This window comes from Electrophorus electricus, chromosome 2 (assembly GCF_041902795.1).
Source record: "Electrophorus electricus isolate QZ-2024a chromosome 2, ASM4190279v1, whole genome shotgun sequence".
Taxonomy (NCBI): domain Eukaryota; kingdom Metazoa; phylum Chordata; class Actinopteri; order Gymnotiformes; family Gymnotidae; genus Electrophorus; species Electrophorus electricus.
The window spans coordinates 34,947,723-34,964,234 of NC_137498.1; the positions used below are offsets into that span (position 1 = coordinate 34,947,723).

Genomic DNA, 16,512 nt, shown 5'->3' on the forward strand with positions numbered 1-16,512 from the left:
GCTCACCCTAACTAGTAAGTTATTGGATACAAAGAAATGTATATGTTAAGGTTCACAAAGAACCATACTGTCACAATCTCTAAACAGTGGCGTAGCGCAAAAATATGGGGTCCCATCGCAAGAGGAAGGGTGGAGGCATTTTCAAATTTCTGATCACCTCCTGGGGGATGGGAGTCTCTGCTCGAATCGCTCACCCGCAGTGTGCACCCTGGGTGCTCCTCCCCTACGTTAATGTCTTTAATCACACAAACACTAAGTTCCCAGAGTTCTGTTCAACCAAAGGACATTGTAATGTCAAATCAACTGAATAAGTGTTTGCAGATTTAATACCATGGAATTGTGTTGCAGATTGCAAGTGTTTATTTTTTATTTCCATCTCCACCAAATTTTAAAAACAAGCTAAAGTGCCTAACCTAAGTTAGTGAGTTATTCTTAATTTTAATAGATGCTAGTGGATGACAGGTCATTTTATACTCAATCAAAAACAACTACAGGCAAACATTTCCTACACAACTGTATGAGAAATACATTGATGTGAACATGACACTGGCAGAAAAAAGAAATGATCGATTATAAGGAGGAGTCAGGGACATTTTTTTAAATTTTGAGCTTTTTATCCATGTTTTGTTTCAAAATAAAGATCACACATTGTTTAGAGACAATCTACAACTGGAGTTACAAAAAATAGTTGCCCAGGCAGAAAGCACACACAGCATCTGTTAACTATACACATTATGGTTACAAGTGTGCTCGCATAAAGAGATCATAGGAAATATACACAAGGCTGTTTAAATATACACCGCAGTGTTCCAAATCAAAAACCAATGGCCAGTATGTTACAATCACTTACAAGTAGACAAAAGAATGGCAAATCTGTACACACCTTGGAACCAGGGCAGGCTATGCATCACACACACGCGCTCTACTATCCGCCCCGGAGTAAGGGAGGGACTATAAAAGATTTTTGTTTTTAAAAAAAATTAATAAAAAGAAATATAGGGGACGAGCAGATAATGGGAGGGGGAGAAATGGCTGGTGAATGGATAAAAGCAGAGTGCCCATGTTTGTGTTCTTTGTACATCTATGCCATTTTAATCCGAAGGGCTTCAAAATGAACAAAAAAATTCTGATATTACAATTTACAATATACAACAACTCATAACTGAAACAACAACCAAAAGAGGTGAGAATTTACACTGAAATGCACAAGATTATTTTTTTCCGCCATTTTGTTTTTTCTTCTCATACCAAAAAGGGCTGTAGAAGCGAGTCCACATTTACATTAGCGAAGGTTTACAAATGTACAATTATACAATCAGAAGTATGTATTCACTACTGGGGTAGATTATAGGTACAGATTGGACATCAAAAACCAGAAAAACTACAAAGTTTTATATATATATTTATATATATGCAAAGTTCTACACCAAATATGCACTAAATATTTATAGAAGCAAGACCAAAAACGTCTCCCATGCTAAATGTCTGCGTCATGTTAGCAATAGAGTGTATTAGCGTGTAATAGGTGTGTGTGTGTGGTGTGTGTGTATGAAAGTTTGTTAGAAACATGTATTAGCAATAAAGTGTTTATATGCGGAAGCCTCCATGATTCAAACTGGGATCAAATATTCTTTCAATTCATACGTTCGTGAACAGGAGGACCAAGGTTTAAGTCCTAGTTGGAAAGGGACTAGGTGAAAAGATGCTAAAAAGAGAGGACTAGAACAAGCTCACAAGGACTCGGGGAGAAGTGGATTCATCAATGGAAGGGTAGTTTACAGTGATCTTAGATCAACATTTCTAAGATTGGTACAGATACGCACGCAGAAGAAGCGCACGTGCACGCCTTTATCAGAGGATAAAAGTGGGAAGAATTTACATGATGCCATTGGGCGGAGCACAGAGTGGGCCCAGGTCTACTCCATTCTTCATGTAGTACTTCTCCAGCTTGGCAAGGATGTGCTTCCCATACGTGTATTTCCGCAGGGTCGCAATGTGAGGGCGTATCTACGTACAGAGTACCAGTTGTTACACACCTCAAGTCTGCATGTAGGCTTCAAAAACAAACAAAAAAAGAAGAAGGTAGTCATGTATGTGTGTGTCAAAGATACACACCTTGTGCATTACGATCTTGCGCTGTGTTGGCTCAGCCACATCAATCATTTTCTGCACCACGTAGTTGGCGTACTGGTCCTTCATCATGGTGTATAAGGCACTGTGCGGCCCGTCTGCCATACTGCACACCTCATCAATCAGCATGGCCCGCTCCGAACGCAATGAGTGCGTCACACACTTCTCCACCACATTACTGCAGAAGTGGAACACACACAGTTCAAGCACAGCCCTAAAGCTGTACTGTTTTTCTGTATTTTGGTGTGTGTTTCAGTGTTAAAATTCACCTGGCAAACTTGTGCTGGCTGAGTCCCAAAACATTTCCTCTGATCTCTGAAACAATCTTGCTCTTGTCCTCTGCACGGCCATGCTCCAGCACATGCTGAATTACGTAGTTCCCATACTGATCCTACACACACAGACACAATGTAAGAAAAATGATTGAAATGGTAGGGAGGGGGTGTAATACACACACTGGTAACAGGACCTTCATGAACCTTTAGTGTTCACACAAAAGGATGCAAGTTTCTTACTTGCACCAGCTGCTCTGTGTGTTGGTGTAGCTCCTCCAGTATTGGCAAGGTTTGCTCTGGGAGACAGTGCTCCAAAATACGCTGGATCACTCGACAGCCATAGGGGTGTGTGGACAGAGCAAACACCTGTGCAACACCAGCACAGTTCATACACACGATTGCATACACGCATGCATAGACACACACAGAAACTGGCTTTCAAGTATAAAGGCCATTTCAAATGCTCTAAAACATCAAAGGAAACCCCTTTCCCCGCGCAAGCGCACAGACGCACACCTCTAAGGGGTTTATGTAAAAGCTGACATTTAACTATAGTCTGAGGCCAGTTGCTATGGTGACCCACCTGTCCTTTGAAGGCGTCGATGATGAACTGGAGAGCATGAGGCTGAACACACTCGATGCACTTCTGCACAACGTGATTCCCATTCTGATCCTTCACACACTTCAGCACATGGCCATCCAGCTCCCGCACCATGTCACTCTGCACCATGTACGAACACACAGCTAAATAATTCTCTCTACTTATCACCTAAACTGTAATTTTGTCTTAAAAATAAAATTAAATGTTTAGTACGCAACGATGAGCATGAGGCTCCGTAAATGGGTGCATGTGTGTACTCACAATGACCTGCTGGTCAGAGGGGATGAACTCCAGAGCTTTCTGGATCACCCTGCAGCCATACATCTGCAAAGCCAGAGACAACACGTGGCCACGGATCCTCTCCGCAAGCGCCAGCTTCTGATCCAGACTGCCAAACTATACACAAACATGCATAAGCAAAGCAACATTGGTACTTAAGTTCCACTGTGCTCTATTTTTTCATTTCCCTCAATGAAATCTGTATTTGGCATATATTCTATGCAAGTAAAAGCAATTAATTCTTAGTCTGAATTCTCTGTGCTCGCTCAAGCATTTCCATAGATCTTGCTGATATAGTTATCAGTAAATGAACTGTTATCCCAATAAAGCTTATTGATCTGATCTCATTATTCATGATTACAGTTTGAATAAACAGGAACTATAGCCCGCATCAGACAAGATTTTAAAAACACTGGCAAATACTTATTAAAACTACAGAAAAAAACATCACAATTCTGTCAGAAAAAACGAATTTATTAATTACAACAGTTTTCCATCTGGCCTATGCAATTCTTAGATTCAAATCATAGTAATTTTGGAATATCTACAGGAGTATACAAAGAAGGCTTTACCATAAATTGAATATAACTACAATGGACAGATTAATGGCTGGAATTGCAGTGCAATTCATAATAGATTAGAAATATCCTGACCAAAAAGGAAACAAGGCCTCACCTCAAAGAACTTCTGGATGACATAATTCCCAAACACATCAACCATAAGTTGGTAGGCAGCCTGCAGAATCTCACTGAAGACCAGCTGACGTTCAGCAGAACTTGCTCTCTCCAATTTAAGCTGGATAAACCTAAAAAGACAAGCAATATTTCACAATTACTTACACACAGTCATGACAAAGATTAATAAAAATTAAAATTTAAGATCTACAATTCTCTGCAACTCTTTACAACCATTGACAACAGTGCTTAACAGCTTTCCTTTAGCAAAATTCACGATGTACACTGAGGCCATATATACTCAGCACAAAGCATAAAATGAAGCATCAAAGCCTTCAAGGGCTGTGGCTGGGTGTCTGTAAGCCGCCACACACCTGGAGCCGTGCTGGTCCTGAGAGAACTCCATAACATGGCCTGCAATCTCGCGCAACTGCAAGTTGGGATAGCGGTTGTTGCGGAAGTCTTCCAGCAGGCGGCTGCGTCCAGATGGCATCACATCCGACATGCCATAGCGCAGCCGTGACGGGAAGAGCTGGCTGCTGGGACTGAACAGGGAGGAACCTGTAGTGGCACTGCGGTACTTTGCCTCGGCTCCAGGAGCCGCAGAGATAAAACGCCCGCTGCCATTGGTCAGCCCACCTACGGGTAAAGGTCACAAAGGCATTAGGGGAAGCAGCATTTATGTACCGAAAAAGAATTTTGCTTATTTAATTTAACCAAAGCAGCTGAGTGGAGCAAACACTTAAATTTCCAAAATCTGGACAAATCTAAAAAAATGTCTTCAAACTGAAAGTTCTATGACCAACAGAGACACATACCAAGGTTGAGATTACTGGAAGATCCATGGGTTGAAAGGGAAGGTGGAGGAGTCAGAGAGTGGGACGGGCCTTGGTTGGGAAGCGGCATGCCAACAGGGCCAGGGGAGGAGCTGAAGCCAAGGCCGTTGTAGAACCCTCCATGGCCAATAGGAGTCAGGCTGCTAGGTGTGCGCTTATACAGGTCAGAACTGCCCGTCAAAGAATCCCGACGTGAGCCACTGGAGCTGGAGTTAGCCACTACACACAAAGAGACGGGAGATAAATGCTGCATGCTGGCGCACGCGCGTGCGCACGCACACACACACACACACACACACACACTTCACTGCAGACTTACTGACATTCAGAACGCATGTACAAAACAAACATAACTGCAGCAAGGCATGTTAAAATGTAAACTATATTGTAACCAACTTTATAGTTTAACTCCTGGGTTCACCCATACACACCTGCTGTTCCAAAACCTCCAAGTGTTGCTCCAAGGGTAGCCCCAAGGGACGAGGAGGGATTAGCATTGAATCCCAAAGAGGAACTTCCTGGTTGGCCAGACCCTTGAGAGAACAGGGAGGAGCTCTGGGAGGAGGAGCTTGGGGACCCACTCCCATAAAAGGAGCTTCCACCCAGGGCCCCTCCACCCTGCTGACCCGGAGCTTGTTGGGAATTCAGTGCACGAAATGCACCACTGGCACCGCCCCCGAGGCCGGCATTAGCCCCACTCGCAGACGCAGCAGCAGCTGCCACTGCGTAGGAGAGAGAGATATTTTGTATTAGCTCATATGAACCTGGAACGCTCACCATATTTTCAATGATTGTGTAGTGATTGATATGTACTAGGTTGACAAACAGATCTCTGAGGGACCAAAAAGGGTGAAATGTCTACCGGCTGCAGTTGGGCTGATAATGACAGAAGCAGGGGCCATGAGTCGAACAGGACCACTGCGAGCTCCTGTATTCACCACCAGAGCTCCAGTCTGGTCATAGTATGCAGCTGGAGCAAGCACAGGGTACCCTGCAAAACATATGTGAATAACAAGGTTAAGCAATCAAGTCCACTGATTGATTATATTAATAAACAGGGTCTACATAGATAATGACGTGGGGAGAAGAAAGTCACCAGGAACGCCTGCTGCCAGACCTTGGCCGAACGCCAAAGCAGAGCTCACTGCCGCCGCAGCTACAAGCTGGTCTGTCTGCTGGCCCTGTTGACCTTGGCTGGGGGTCAGAGGTCGTTGGTTACCTCCAGGTCGCATGACCTGAATAACACAGAGTTTAGGGAGTACAGGCATAACACACAAAGAGATTAGTGTCAGTAACTCAGTTTAAAGAGAACCTCAGTCAAAAAAAGTTCAAGTTTCAATTTTTAAAAAGATACAGCAGAGTGAATGAATCTTGAATTTCACTACACCTGCTGCTGGTTCTGCTGAGTTTGAGTTGCTGGCTGCTGATTGGCCGAATTGGAGGGGGCAGGTGCCTGCTGCTGGAACAGGTTGGCTGGGTACACACCCCATGGAGTCACTCCATAGTACTGAGGAGGCATCACTGCTGGACCTGAAAAACACATGCACAGGAATCACCACCAGTGCTGATCAAACACCTCTCCTGTTGCACACTGCTATGGTCGCATGGTGATTACATACCAAGAGTGGCAGCGGCAGCAAGGCCAGCGGCGTAAGGGTCTGTGCCAGGGGGGGCAGCGCTGATGATGTAAGGGTTTGGCATGAATGCAGCAGGAGCCAAACCTTCAATACACACAAAAGCCCTCAGACATGTAAGCTTCACACCAACATATTTTTTTTGTTTCTCTCTTTCTTACACACACACGCACACACATAGTCCTTACTGCGACAGAGGGCAGCACCAATTGACCTCATTAGCAAACACGAACATAAACAAGGCTACGATTGGTTAGTGCCAACAGGGGACAGAGTTGTGATTGACAGGGGACATATTAATGCCATCTCTCCCACCCAGAGATCATTGGTAAATTTGCTCCCTTGGACTCCAAGCCAGAAAACTGCCAATGGGGGATTCAAATTCTACTTTAATTTTCCCAATCTGTGCCCTTCTGTGCTATGATGATTCACTTGAGTGTCTGAACTATACCCAGACCACTCAGGTTGCCAGGTGCTCACTCACCGATGTGGGGCTGCTGGGCTGCAGCAAGGGCATACTGCTGCTGCTGCGCTGCTGTGAGCTGCTGCACGGCCAGAGCACTGGGCCTCTGGAACAGCTGAAACATTTCACACCATCATTTCAAATGGCTAGTGGCTCCCAGACAACAGCATCTTTTCAAAGATCTCTACTGCATCTCTGAAAGCAGCATCCCTCTCCCCTTCATTTATAAATGTAACAATCAAAAAGATTGTGTGAAATTAAATGACTACAACGGTTAACCTTAGGCTATCAGCGTATAACAACATCTGGGACTGTAGTTATCTGTTGACAAAGTCATGTCTTTCCATGTGACAACAGTTTTTTGGCATGAATAAATGGTCTACACAGGTGAGAATGCTTATATAACATGGTCATGCAACATGGTACTGGAAACTATCGGAGTGAGTTACCTGCTGAGGGGAGTTGTAGTCAAAGAGACCAACAGTAGCTGCTGTGGAATCAAGGGGCAGCTGACTACCAGCGTAATCAAACTGCAAAGTCTCCATGGAAACGGATTCCATGGGGTCAAGGGTCACGTTCTGGGGCTCAACATTTGGGAACTCCTCCGGTGGTTTTGGTGCAGCCCCTCCAGCCATTTCAGGTCCACCTAATTCTACCTCAGGTCCAGCAGTAGGGCAGTTCCCAGGAGTACGACTAAAATACAAGCAGGAAGGGGGGCTCTGTTTAAAACTGCTGCTTTTAGATCCATACATGTGGATGCACTGTGTGAGCGATACCTGAAGTCCTTGACATCCACATCTAGCCCATTCTGACTGGGCAGTCCGTTAGGGTTGTCCATGGGATCAGTATCGGATTCCTTCAGCTCTTTCCTCTCAGGGTCAAATGTGGTTTTCGGTTTTGGCTCAACTCTCTTTTCAGAATCATCACTCTCAGCATCTCGCGGGCCCTAAGAGAAACCAGCAGAGATGGAAGAATATACAAGCAGCAAAAAAAAAACAAAACAAAAAAAAAAACTCTGTTCAAAAGTTATAAAGTAAGAATAAAATATGAAAACGTCCAAAAAGAAAAAAAACCACTTACAAAGGCTCCTTTACGCAGACAGGAGTCGAGTTTTTCAGCAGGTGAGGAGCTCAGGACATATTCCACCATGGACACGCCCAGTCCACCACTCTCAGAGCGTGGAGAAAGGACAGAGCCTGCCTCTCCAACACCATGGAAACCCTGACCTGGACGGCGCTGCACCATGATTGGCTGGGACACTGAATGATCTAGGAGTAGAGCATCCAGAAATGGTTAGCATGAAATTCTTGTACCTTTATTATTCCTTATTTATCAGTGTTTTTTTGTTTTGTTTTGTTTTTTTACTGCTGTGTAAACATCTGTTTAAAAGTGCTCTATTAATACATTTCTCCCCTAAAAGATGACTCATATCCCCCCACACACTCAGAATACCGGAGGTTCCCCAGGCACTGTCTCTCCACTGGTCTAGAAAGATCCCTTTAGGCCCATCTTTCCCTGAATCATCAGATTCCCAGAACTTCTTTCCTGTAAGGAGCTGCTGTAGGAGCAACACAAAAAGATCCTTCATTAAGAGAGAGAAAAAAGGTGATGAGTGTGAAGCATTAGTGATGGTGTCAACTCTAACCTCTCCCATGGCTCTTCCCTCTAGAGCCAATGCCTGAAAGTCATGGTTAAGTTCATCCATCGACCGTACCTGAGGGGCACACGCCAGCCATTTCATCAGATGTTACAAGTTGGCAAACATTTACACAATTCCTGTGGCAGGTTGTATACCTTGGTCAATCTTATATCAGCAGTCTACCATCCAGGTTCGGTTATGAATATGGATGTGTGTGTGTGTGTGTGTGTGTGTGTGTCTCAGTGCAGTAGCCCTAACCTGGTTGTCAGCATGGATGTTGTCTCCAGTTGGCCAGCGGTGTTTGCCATTATTGTATCCAGGCTGCTCACCGTGCTGCCGTTGGAAGAAATAATCTACCATGGCATCATCTTGAGAACGCCCCGCCCCCTGTGCAGGGGGTGGGGCTTGAGGAGCAGGGCCAGGTTGAGGGGCGTGGCCCGCGGCACTCAGCACCACAGGCATGCTGGGTAATGGTCTATCAGGGGGAGGCAGTCTGAGGTGGGGGCTGAACGAATCCTGCCACACAGCTTTCCTCTTCAAAACACACGCTACGCTCATTCCACCAGTGCCTGCAAGGCAGTAACACATTAAGCAATGAGCTATTTTTCAGATTTTTTTCCCCCCCCAACAGTTGCTGGGCAAAAACACAGAGTAACATCCCTTCTATTATACAGACACACAAGGATTTTAGAATTCTGGAGCACCATCATTTCAAATAAAATTTCCAATTTCTTTCAAGTGTTAAAATGTTTATTACACACTTTAATTAGGAAAAATAGAACCAGGCTAATTAACAATATTTCTCAACACTAAATATCGATCAAATTTGATTACCAATATAACTTGTTTAAAAGTCAGATGTTATGAATGTTTCTGTGCTGCATTATTACTGCCAATAAAGCATACTACTCAATATAATGGCTTTAAAGGAAACAAACTGTGACATCAAGCAGCAATTAAATCACAAACAGAAAAGTTCATCATGAGAATATATGTGGCATTCATTAGCTATAAACTACCAAAAAAAAAAAAAAAAAAAACTTGACATGTTTGTGCACTACAAAAATACATCAAACAATCCAAATTGCACAGTGCATGACAAACAGAAGGGATATAATTATGAAAGAAAAACCAAAGGTCAGTCCATGTAATGCTGATGTGATTGAATCCTTTCGCCTAAGTATACAGTTTGTGACTGCCCCTTTTGCACAACATTAGCAATCATCATTCTGAGATGTGTGCATTGCCTATGAAAATGTCAGCTCTTATTGTCCTGGCATTCTGAACTCTTGCAGCAGTAGTAATTCAGGAAGGAGCTGCAGTTTCAGTGATTAAGAGCACTGACAAGCTGACATTTTGCCTGATAGTAAAATAAAATGTGTGTGCATATCAGTATTTTGTCTGCTTTAACTTATTTATCCACAAGAGGGCACTTTAATAGCTTTAGCAAGATGGCAACAATGAACTGAACTCAGCTACCTTTGTCTCAGCCATCAGAATACAATGCGTCTTTACAGAAAGTTCAAGATCATATTGTTTCTCAGAAAGAAGCGTGCAGAAAGTTCGAAAAGTGTGCACATCTATTCATCCAAAGTGTACATCTATTCATCCAAAAAGACAAATGCATCAATGCTAGCTACACTACAGTTAGTGAGCGCAGAAGGGATCACTACAAAGCAACATTTTTCAACAAAGCTTAGTCCATCTTATTATTATTCACAGTAAATATTCTCTGAGGTGTTACTTTACATTTACAACATTTAGCTGATGCTTTTATCCAAAGAGACTTACAATTATGACTGAACACAACTTGAGCAATTGAGGGTTAAGGGCCTTGCTCAGGGGCCCGAACAGTGGCAACTTGGCAGAGGTAGAGCTTAAACTGGCAACCTTCTGATTACAAGTTGAGTACCATAACCACTGATCTAGATACCTCAACTGAGTGAAAAAATCTTGTTCACAAGTAATCAGATACATGTGATTTTTTTAAGCATCAGAGGTTAAAGTTCACTTGTTCACAGAGCACTGCCATCAAAACAGATACACAAGGCTAAAGGTCAAGTTCATGTAGCTAATTGGTATTCACCCATGTAATCTTGATTAAGACAAACTGGGAATTTCTGGTTAAGTGAGTCCAAAGGACTTCTCACTTAGGCAGATAACTTGGCCCAAAGTGAGAAACATTCAACTCCTATTCTTCCTCCTATAGAGACAGAGCACAACATTTAAGTTACGCCCATGCCGTGGGGGAAAACAACTCTGCACTTTCCATTGATTTGTACTGCAATCTTCGCTTTATTGGTTTTAAACTAAAATTGCAAATATGACAACAATAACTGTTGTGTGGTGGGTTATATGACAAAAGATTGAAAACCCTGTTTTAAAGTTTTACATGATACCAACACACAAAATGGAGAGAAAAACTTGTAAAGGCGTAAAACTATAAACACAGAACGGCTCCCTAGACACAGGGACTTTATGGCATCCTGATAGTATCAATGTCTGTGTGTGCAGCAGATAGTGTCTCAGGTAGGTCAAAAAAAAGTAAAGAAAACAGTAGTATCCAATTCCCCACATACATTAGTGAAGCGATCAAGATTCTAGCTAACTACATTAGCTTGTTCTAGGTTAGTTTACTACCAAAGTGCTTTATATCTGCAGAGTAAATGCCAAATGGCTTATCCTCACCCATTAGTCACTTTTAATGAAGCTGTCTGTAAAGAACATGTGAAATATAACATTGCAATCAGGGTTTGACTAACATTTAGCTACCAGCCACTGTGGAGAACAAGTTCATGTTTGATTCAGACTGATGCACAACAACAAGGAAGATCTTGATAGTAGTGCTAATAATATGCGTCCATAGACTCAATCAATGTGATCACAATGTCAGCTAATGTTAGCTAACTAGATTGAGTAACCAGGCACACCTGGTGATTCAGTCAGGTATTGGTACAAGTCAAAATAAGTGACAGCTGATCACCCTATGGTGTCATTTTCCACACTGATTTTGGGACAGAGAAGGGAGTCAATTTCATTTTATAGAAATAAAGAGGGGAACGAACGAACACACACACACACACATGAGAGCGAGAGATAGTGGAATGGTATTGACACAGGCTGGTGTTGTTTTTGTTGTTTCAAGACACAGTGTCCTGCAGTCCCCGCCCCCCCTTTAAACTTCCCAAAACGTTTCCCCGCTATGTTTTCCCTCTGATTAGGTGGTATGCCCTGTCTCAATTGGAAAGTTTTGCCTTTTGGTTTGTTAGTTGGCTATTTGAAAAATTTGGCTTTAGAAACTACATTGGCTGAGGGCCATAATAAAGCAGTCTCATTCACAAAAAGCTGGGAAACTCAAAGGTACTGCTGAGTCTACTAATTCCAGGTCACTCATTGCTTAAGATAAATTCTCATCATTTGCACTTGTGGTGACCAACAAAGAGCCTGAAAATAATCATTGGGGGAAAAAATGGAAAATAATGATCTCCAATTCCTGGATTAGACTGAAGTTAAAACTTTATATAAACAAAGCAAAAAATTTGATACATTTTAAAGAAGTGCTATAGACACGGTTCTAAAACCCCACTAAGATGGAGATGAGTGCACATTCTGCAAAATCTGATGTCCCACGACACCTTTTAAAAGAATTGTGTGCATACAACAGCATGCTGTAACTAGCTCTCATGTAACATTAATACATCTGCATTCTAGTTAAGAGTCAAAAAACAAATGAACTGATAAAAGACCACATATACATACACACCCCAAACATACTCTGACCTGTTCTAGCCTTTTGAACCAGAAACCTGATGACCTTGCCAAACAACATTTCTACTGGTAACTACCCGAGCACAGAAAAGAGAAATAAACACTGCTTAAGAACGTCACTCAAAAAATCCCATTCAATGGCAAAATGTCAAAATTAATATTTTGAGCCAGAACAACATGTTTTATCTAGTCAGATAAAAATAGTGTTGCCAAATTTTTGGGGAAAACAAAAAGTTGTCAGCTTCACACCGCAATTCCCTGAAACAGAGAACAGAGATTCAGCTATGCACTTTTTAGACTACAGCTGGGCTATTCTGAGGGATTCTTTACTGCAGGTGATGAAAAAGGCAGCACATGGTTGAGCACTACCCGTTTACAATCCACATGTCAGTTTACATTACGTGAGTTCTCTGTCCTCAAACAAAATCCAAGACTTCCACCACCTTTCACTGCCTTATTTTTCCCAATGAAAAGTAAAAGGTAGAGACAAACTGACCCATGTCAGTGTCATATCTATCATATCTTTTACAATAACCAAATGCTGCATAAAAATGGACAAAGCATCTTTACTGTAAACACTGATCTGGAATATCCGAGTTGCACATAGACAGTATGCAAACATACAAATGTGATTTGTTTAAAGGCTCATTTCCATACTGCAGCATTTTGCAACATCAGTATTGTGAAAGTCAATATTGTGATAATGATTAACAAAATATATTGTGCTGCTCTACTATAAGCCATGTGCAAACAGGTAATTCTTCGTATTTTGGTATGTCCTGTTGGAAAAACCCACAAAGCTACTCAATCCTCTTTACAATACATTTTTAAATTAGAAGTAGACATTTTTGCCTTGTTATAATACTGCTTGATAATTTAAGGGAAGAAACTGTGTGGGTGGTCAAAAAAGGTTAGATAGGAGCTTTTACTGACAGGAGTCATCACAACCAACCACATACTGCTATATTTATTCCCACATCACAATTTTCCAGTAACCAGATGTTTTTGTGTAATACCAGGCATCAAACAATGAAACTAACCAACGTTCAGGGGAATTCTGACTGAAAAGACTATTAGATTCAAAATATCTTTTTTAAAGTGGATATACAAGTCTGAAAAGAAAAACATCTGAGGAAAAGAAAATCAAGAAGCCCATAATAACAGTGAACAGTGGCGAGGATAGTGTAGTGTCGCTATCCTTTCTGACCCATAGCTAGTGCTGCTAGCTAATTGCATGCATCTGTTAGGTCACTTGTACAGAATTTGGCGGTTTAGGCTTCCATCCAAGCAGCAGCTCAGAAAGATGTAGCGTCTGGCGAGCCCTAGTTGGCTAGCAACTACATGCAATGGGAAAGAACTAGGCAGGTGATGGAACTGTCTAAATCTAACACTAGGGGCCTTTCAAAGATGATGCTCAAAATAAGATCATGTCAAACATGCCAATAGCTTGCTGGTGGTTTTTGAGGTCAGCAACTCCCCCATCCCACGTACTTACGTACAAGATGCATTTAATTGTTTAGGTAACTTGAGACATTAACTCAAGCGTGACATTTTGATTTATTTTGCACATAGAGGCTATAATATTTGTGTGAGTCAGTGACTGGTCTCTGAGCCTTACATGATTCAGACAAGGTTCAGTGAAGCTGCATACTGATGGATATGAACTGTTAGGTATATTGTCAAGTTATGCTATAATTAGTATGATCTGATATGCTACAATAGCACGAGATATGTATTCAGTTAATGAAGATAGTGGTTTAGATTCTAAGAACAACTTGGAGACCAAATATCCTGTTGGGGGGGACTGGAGACAGCAAATAAATAGATAAATACTGATAGTTGAACTAACATTATGAACTTAATTGGGATACAATAATGTATCAATATTTTAAACGCATACCAAACGACATAAATAACATGTTGAGATAAAAACATGAACACTTCAGGATTAAAGCATGGTCCTAGCAATTAAGCAGTGGGTGAAAACTGGTTGCGTTACAGGAAACCTTCCAAGCATGCAATACGTTTCATACAAATATTGCTCATAGTGAGGTTAAACATATTACACAGCATCACTGGTCAACAGAGGGGGTAAAGGTCAGGTCTGGTGAGTCACGAGTACTGAAGAACAACAACTTCAGATATTTATGATAGTATTCACACCATGTAAAGACGACATCCTGATCAAAAATAACAAAAATGGCCAAAATCCACATGTTCAGTCCAAACGGTTGATCGGTCATCCCATGTTAATCTGAGTAACTATTTAACATAAAATAAGAATCTGTTAAACAAATCGCCTGCCAGCACTCCACCATCCCTTGACCACTTATGAAAGACTCAAGCTCAAGTCTGAAGCAAAACGCTCAACTTAACCATCGAATCACTTCGCGCACCCACCTTAACTTCACAAGAGAACCTTCGACTATTCGTGTGGCTCCAACAATAACATTCCGTGCGGGTATTTACTGCCCCCGGTAGGGATATTTACAGCCCCTTGGTGGGGCACAACTGCCGAGACACCCGGAAAACAGCGCGCCGCGAGCTCGGTTGTATCAAACACGCCTCCCGGAAGTGGATACTGAAACCATAACGGGGTTAATCATTTCCCAAGCACGCGCTGAAAGTTTCAAAAGCAAAAAGATGTGTTTAATTAACAATTATTCAAACTAGCGGATCGACAGATTTGTGCCTTTGTCAAAGCACAACTAAAAAACCCTGTCAACTAGCTGCCAAGACGGAACCACAGCGCACAGCTTAAGTAATAAAAAATACGAGCATTCTTCTATTAGCTTTGCATAAAATGAAATGTTTCTGTGAAGCTAAATCCGAAAAGCGAATCGCAAAATCACATATTGTGGAGATGAGGGGCGGAACTGTCTAGCACGGGTTCGAAACGTTATGGGTAAACACGTCTAATACACGGCCTGCCCCCTACAAATATGATACAAAGAAAACGAAGGCAACAGCAACACACAAACGGGTGTAAAGTGCAGAATGAACTGTTAAAAATCCATTTAAACGATACCTGAGCAACCACGGGCCGGCTACGCGCTATCCTACAGGTCCTCCTGCCGCTAACAAAAGGCCCGAGTCGTCTGGACAGGAAGAGCAGTACAACAGTAGGAAGACCCGGAGGGAAGAGGGGAGACACTGCCTCCAAATATCGCTGTTAAAATCAAGCTTTCTCAGTTTTGTTCAGGCAAATAAATATGCAGTCGAGTGCATCGGGTCTGGATGACCGCCTAGCTTCAGGATAACGCGTTACTCACAGGTGGAGGATGCGGATGGTGACGGATTTCAGCCCCGGTTCGCTGCGGCTCCCTGGCTTTCACAGCGACAACATGGCGGATAGTTCCAAGCAGGCGCTCGCGAGGCATCATGGGTAGAATGAAAGCGAACGTGCAGCTATTGCGCCAACAGGGGAGTGTCGCTTAGTCCTTTGTTATGAGTACAGTAGCTTCCACAGAGACACACGGTATGAAATCTTTCATAATATTGGACGTGTAGCATAATGTCTGCATTTTTATGCAACGCATAATGCTTAATCTTATGCGCTCTCTATTGCAGTAGAGCTCCTTAAGATATCAAGATATTAAAACACATTTCAATAAACGTATAGTTTCCCCAACTGCATCTGATTTGAGTACCGCCTTTTGTTCGGACTGTTACCTCATATGCCAGGTTACTTTTAAGATAAGCATAGCTAATTGAACTGTATTCCGAAACCCAATTCGTGTGAATTTGCAATAATAGAACAATAGCGGTTGAATATAATTAATGAATTAACTCTATTTATTAAAAGCCAGGTAACGTTTTGATTGTTCTATTGCAGATATACATTTAAACAAGCAATTGGAACTTAAAATGTGTTTATAAATCCTTCCATCAATTTGACATTTGTGGATGATCATGAAGGATGTGGATGTATCTCTTTCTTCGGCTTTATAACAGGATTTGACAGGGAAATCAACTGTAATAGAGGGAAGTCTAGATGTAGTATATTTACATTTGGCCTATAATATTTGACGCTCTTGTCCAGAATGACTCATTAAAGTGCTTTGTCTCAATGGAAGTAATCCGTATGATGGTTCATTAGGCCATATCTAAGGATACTATTAGACAAATATTGACAGTTGTAACTAACATGAAATTAAATTTGTTTATATTTTTCTTGTATTTATTTTCTAAGACCAGAGCCCTGTCTTAGAAA

At 42.0% G+C, this 16,512-nt stretch overlaps 1 protein-coding gene across 6 annotated transcripts; it reads right to left on the reverse strand.

The window, feature by feature from the left end:
* Positions 1-1,470: 1,470 nt before the first annotated feature.
* Positions 1,471-15,710, reverse strand: pum1 (pumilio RNA-binding family member 1). 6 transcript variants are annotated; one of them, XM_081700695.1, is made up of 23 exons: positions 15,572-15,654; positions 15,328-15,468; positions 8,790-9,100; positions 8,538-8,606; positions 8,336-8,450; positions 7,973-8,160; positions 7,669-7,838; positions 7,342-7,585; positions 6,914-7,007; positions 6,415-6,516; positions 6,183-6,325; positions 5,892-6,030; positions 5,658-5,786; positions 5,227-5,517; positions 4,778-5,014; positions 4,334-4,598; positions 3,961-4,090; positions 3,268-3,402; positions 2,989-3,126; positions 2,646-2,771; positions 2,400-2,521; positions 2,116-2,308; positions 1,471-2,007 (listed from the first exon to the last, which is right to left on the reverse strand). In XM_081700695.1, exons 3-23 carry the CDS (start codon positions 9,087-9,089, stop codon positions 1,876-1,878), a joined length of 3,462 nt encoding a protein of 1,153 aa, XP_081556821.1. In that variant the 5' UTR covers positions 9,090-9,100; positions 15,328-15,468; positions 15,572-15,654; the 3' UTR covers positions 1,471-1,875. The 6 variants fall into 6 exon arrangements, with proteins under 6 accessions (XP_081556821.1, XP_081556833.1, XP_081556823.1 ...); XM_081700707.1 differs by lacking the exon at positions 15,328-15,468 and having other exon boundaries at positions 8,345-8,447; positions 15,572-15,710; XM_081700697.1 differs by lacking the exon at positions 15,328-15,468 and having other exon boundaries at positions 8,336-8,447; positions 15,572-15,710.
* Positions 15,711-16,512: the final 802 nt, after the last annotated feature.

Excerpts from the sequence above, each read along its gene's own strand:
- pum1 (XM_081700691.1), bottom strand. The coding sequence starts at position 9,089 with ATGAGCGTAGCGTGTGTTTTGAAGAGGAAAGCTGTGTGGCAGGATTCG. Across the intron at positions 5,015-5,226 it reads TGGAGGTTTTGGAACAGCAG|TGGCTAACTCCAGCTCCAGT; the intron begins GTGTGTATGGGT and ends CTTTGTGTGTAG. Across the intron at positions 3,403-3,960 it reads TCATCCAGAAGTTCTTTGAG|TTTGGCAGTCTGGATCAGAA; the intron begins GTGAGGCCTTGT and ends GTTTGTGTATAG.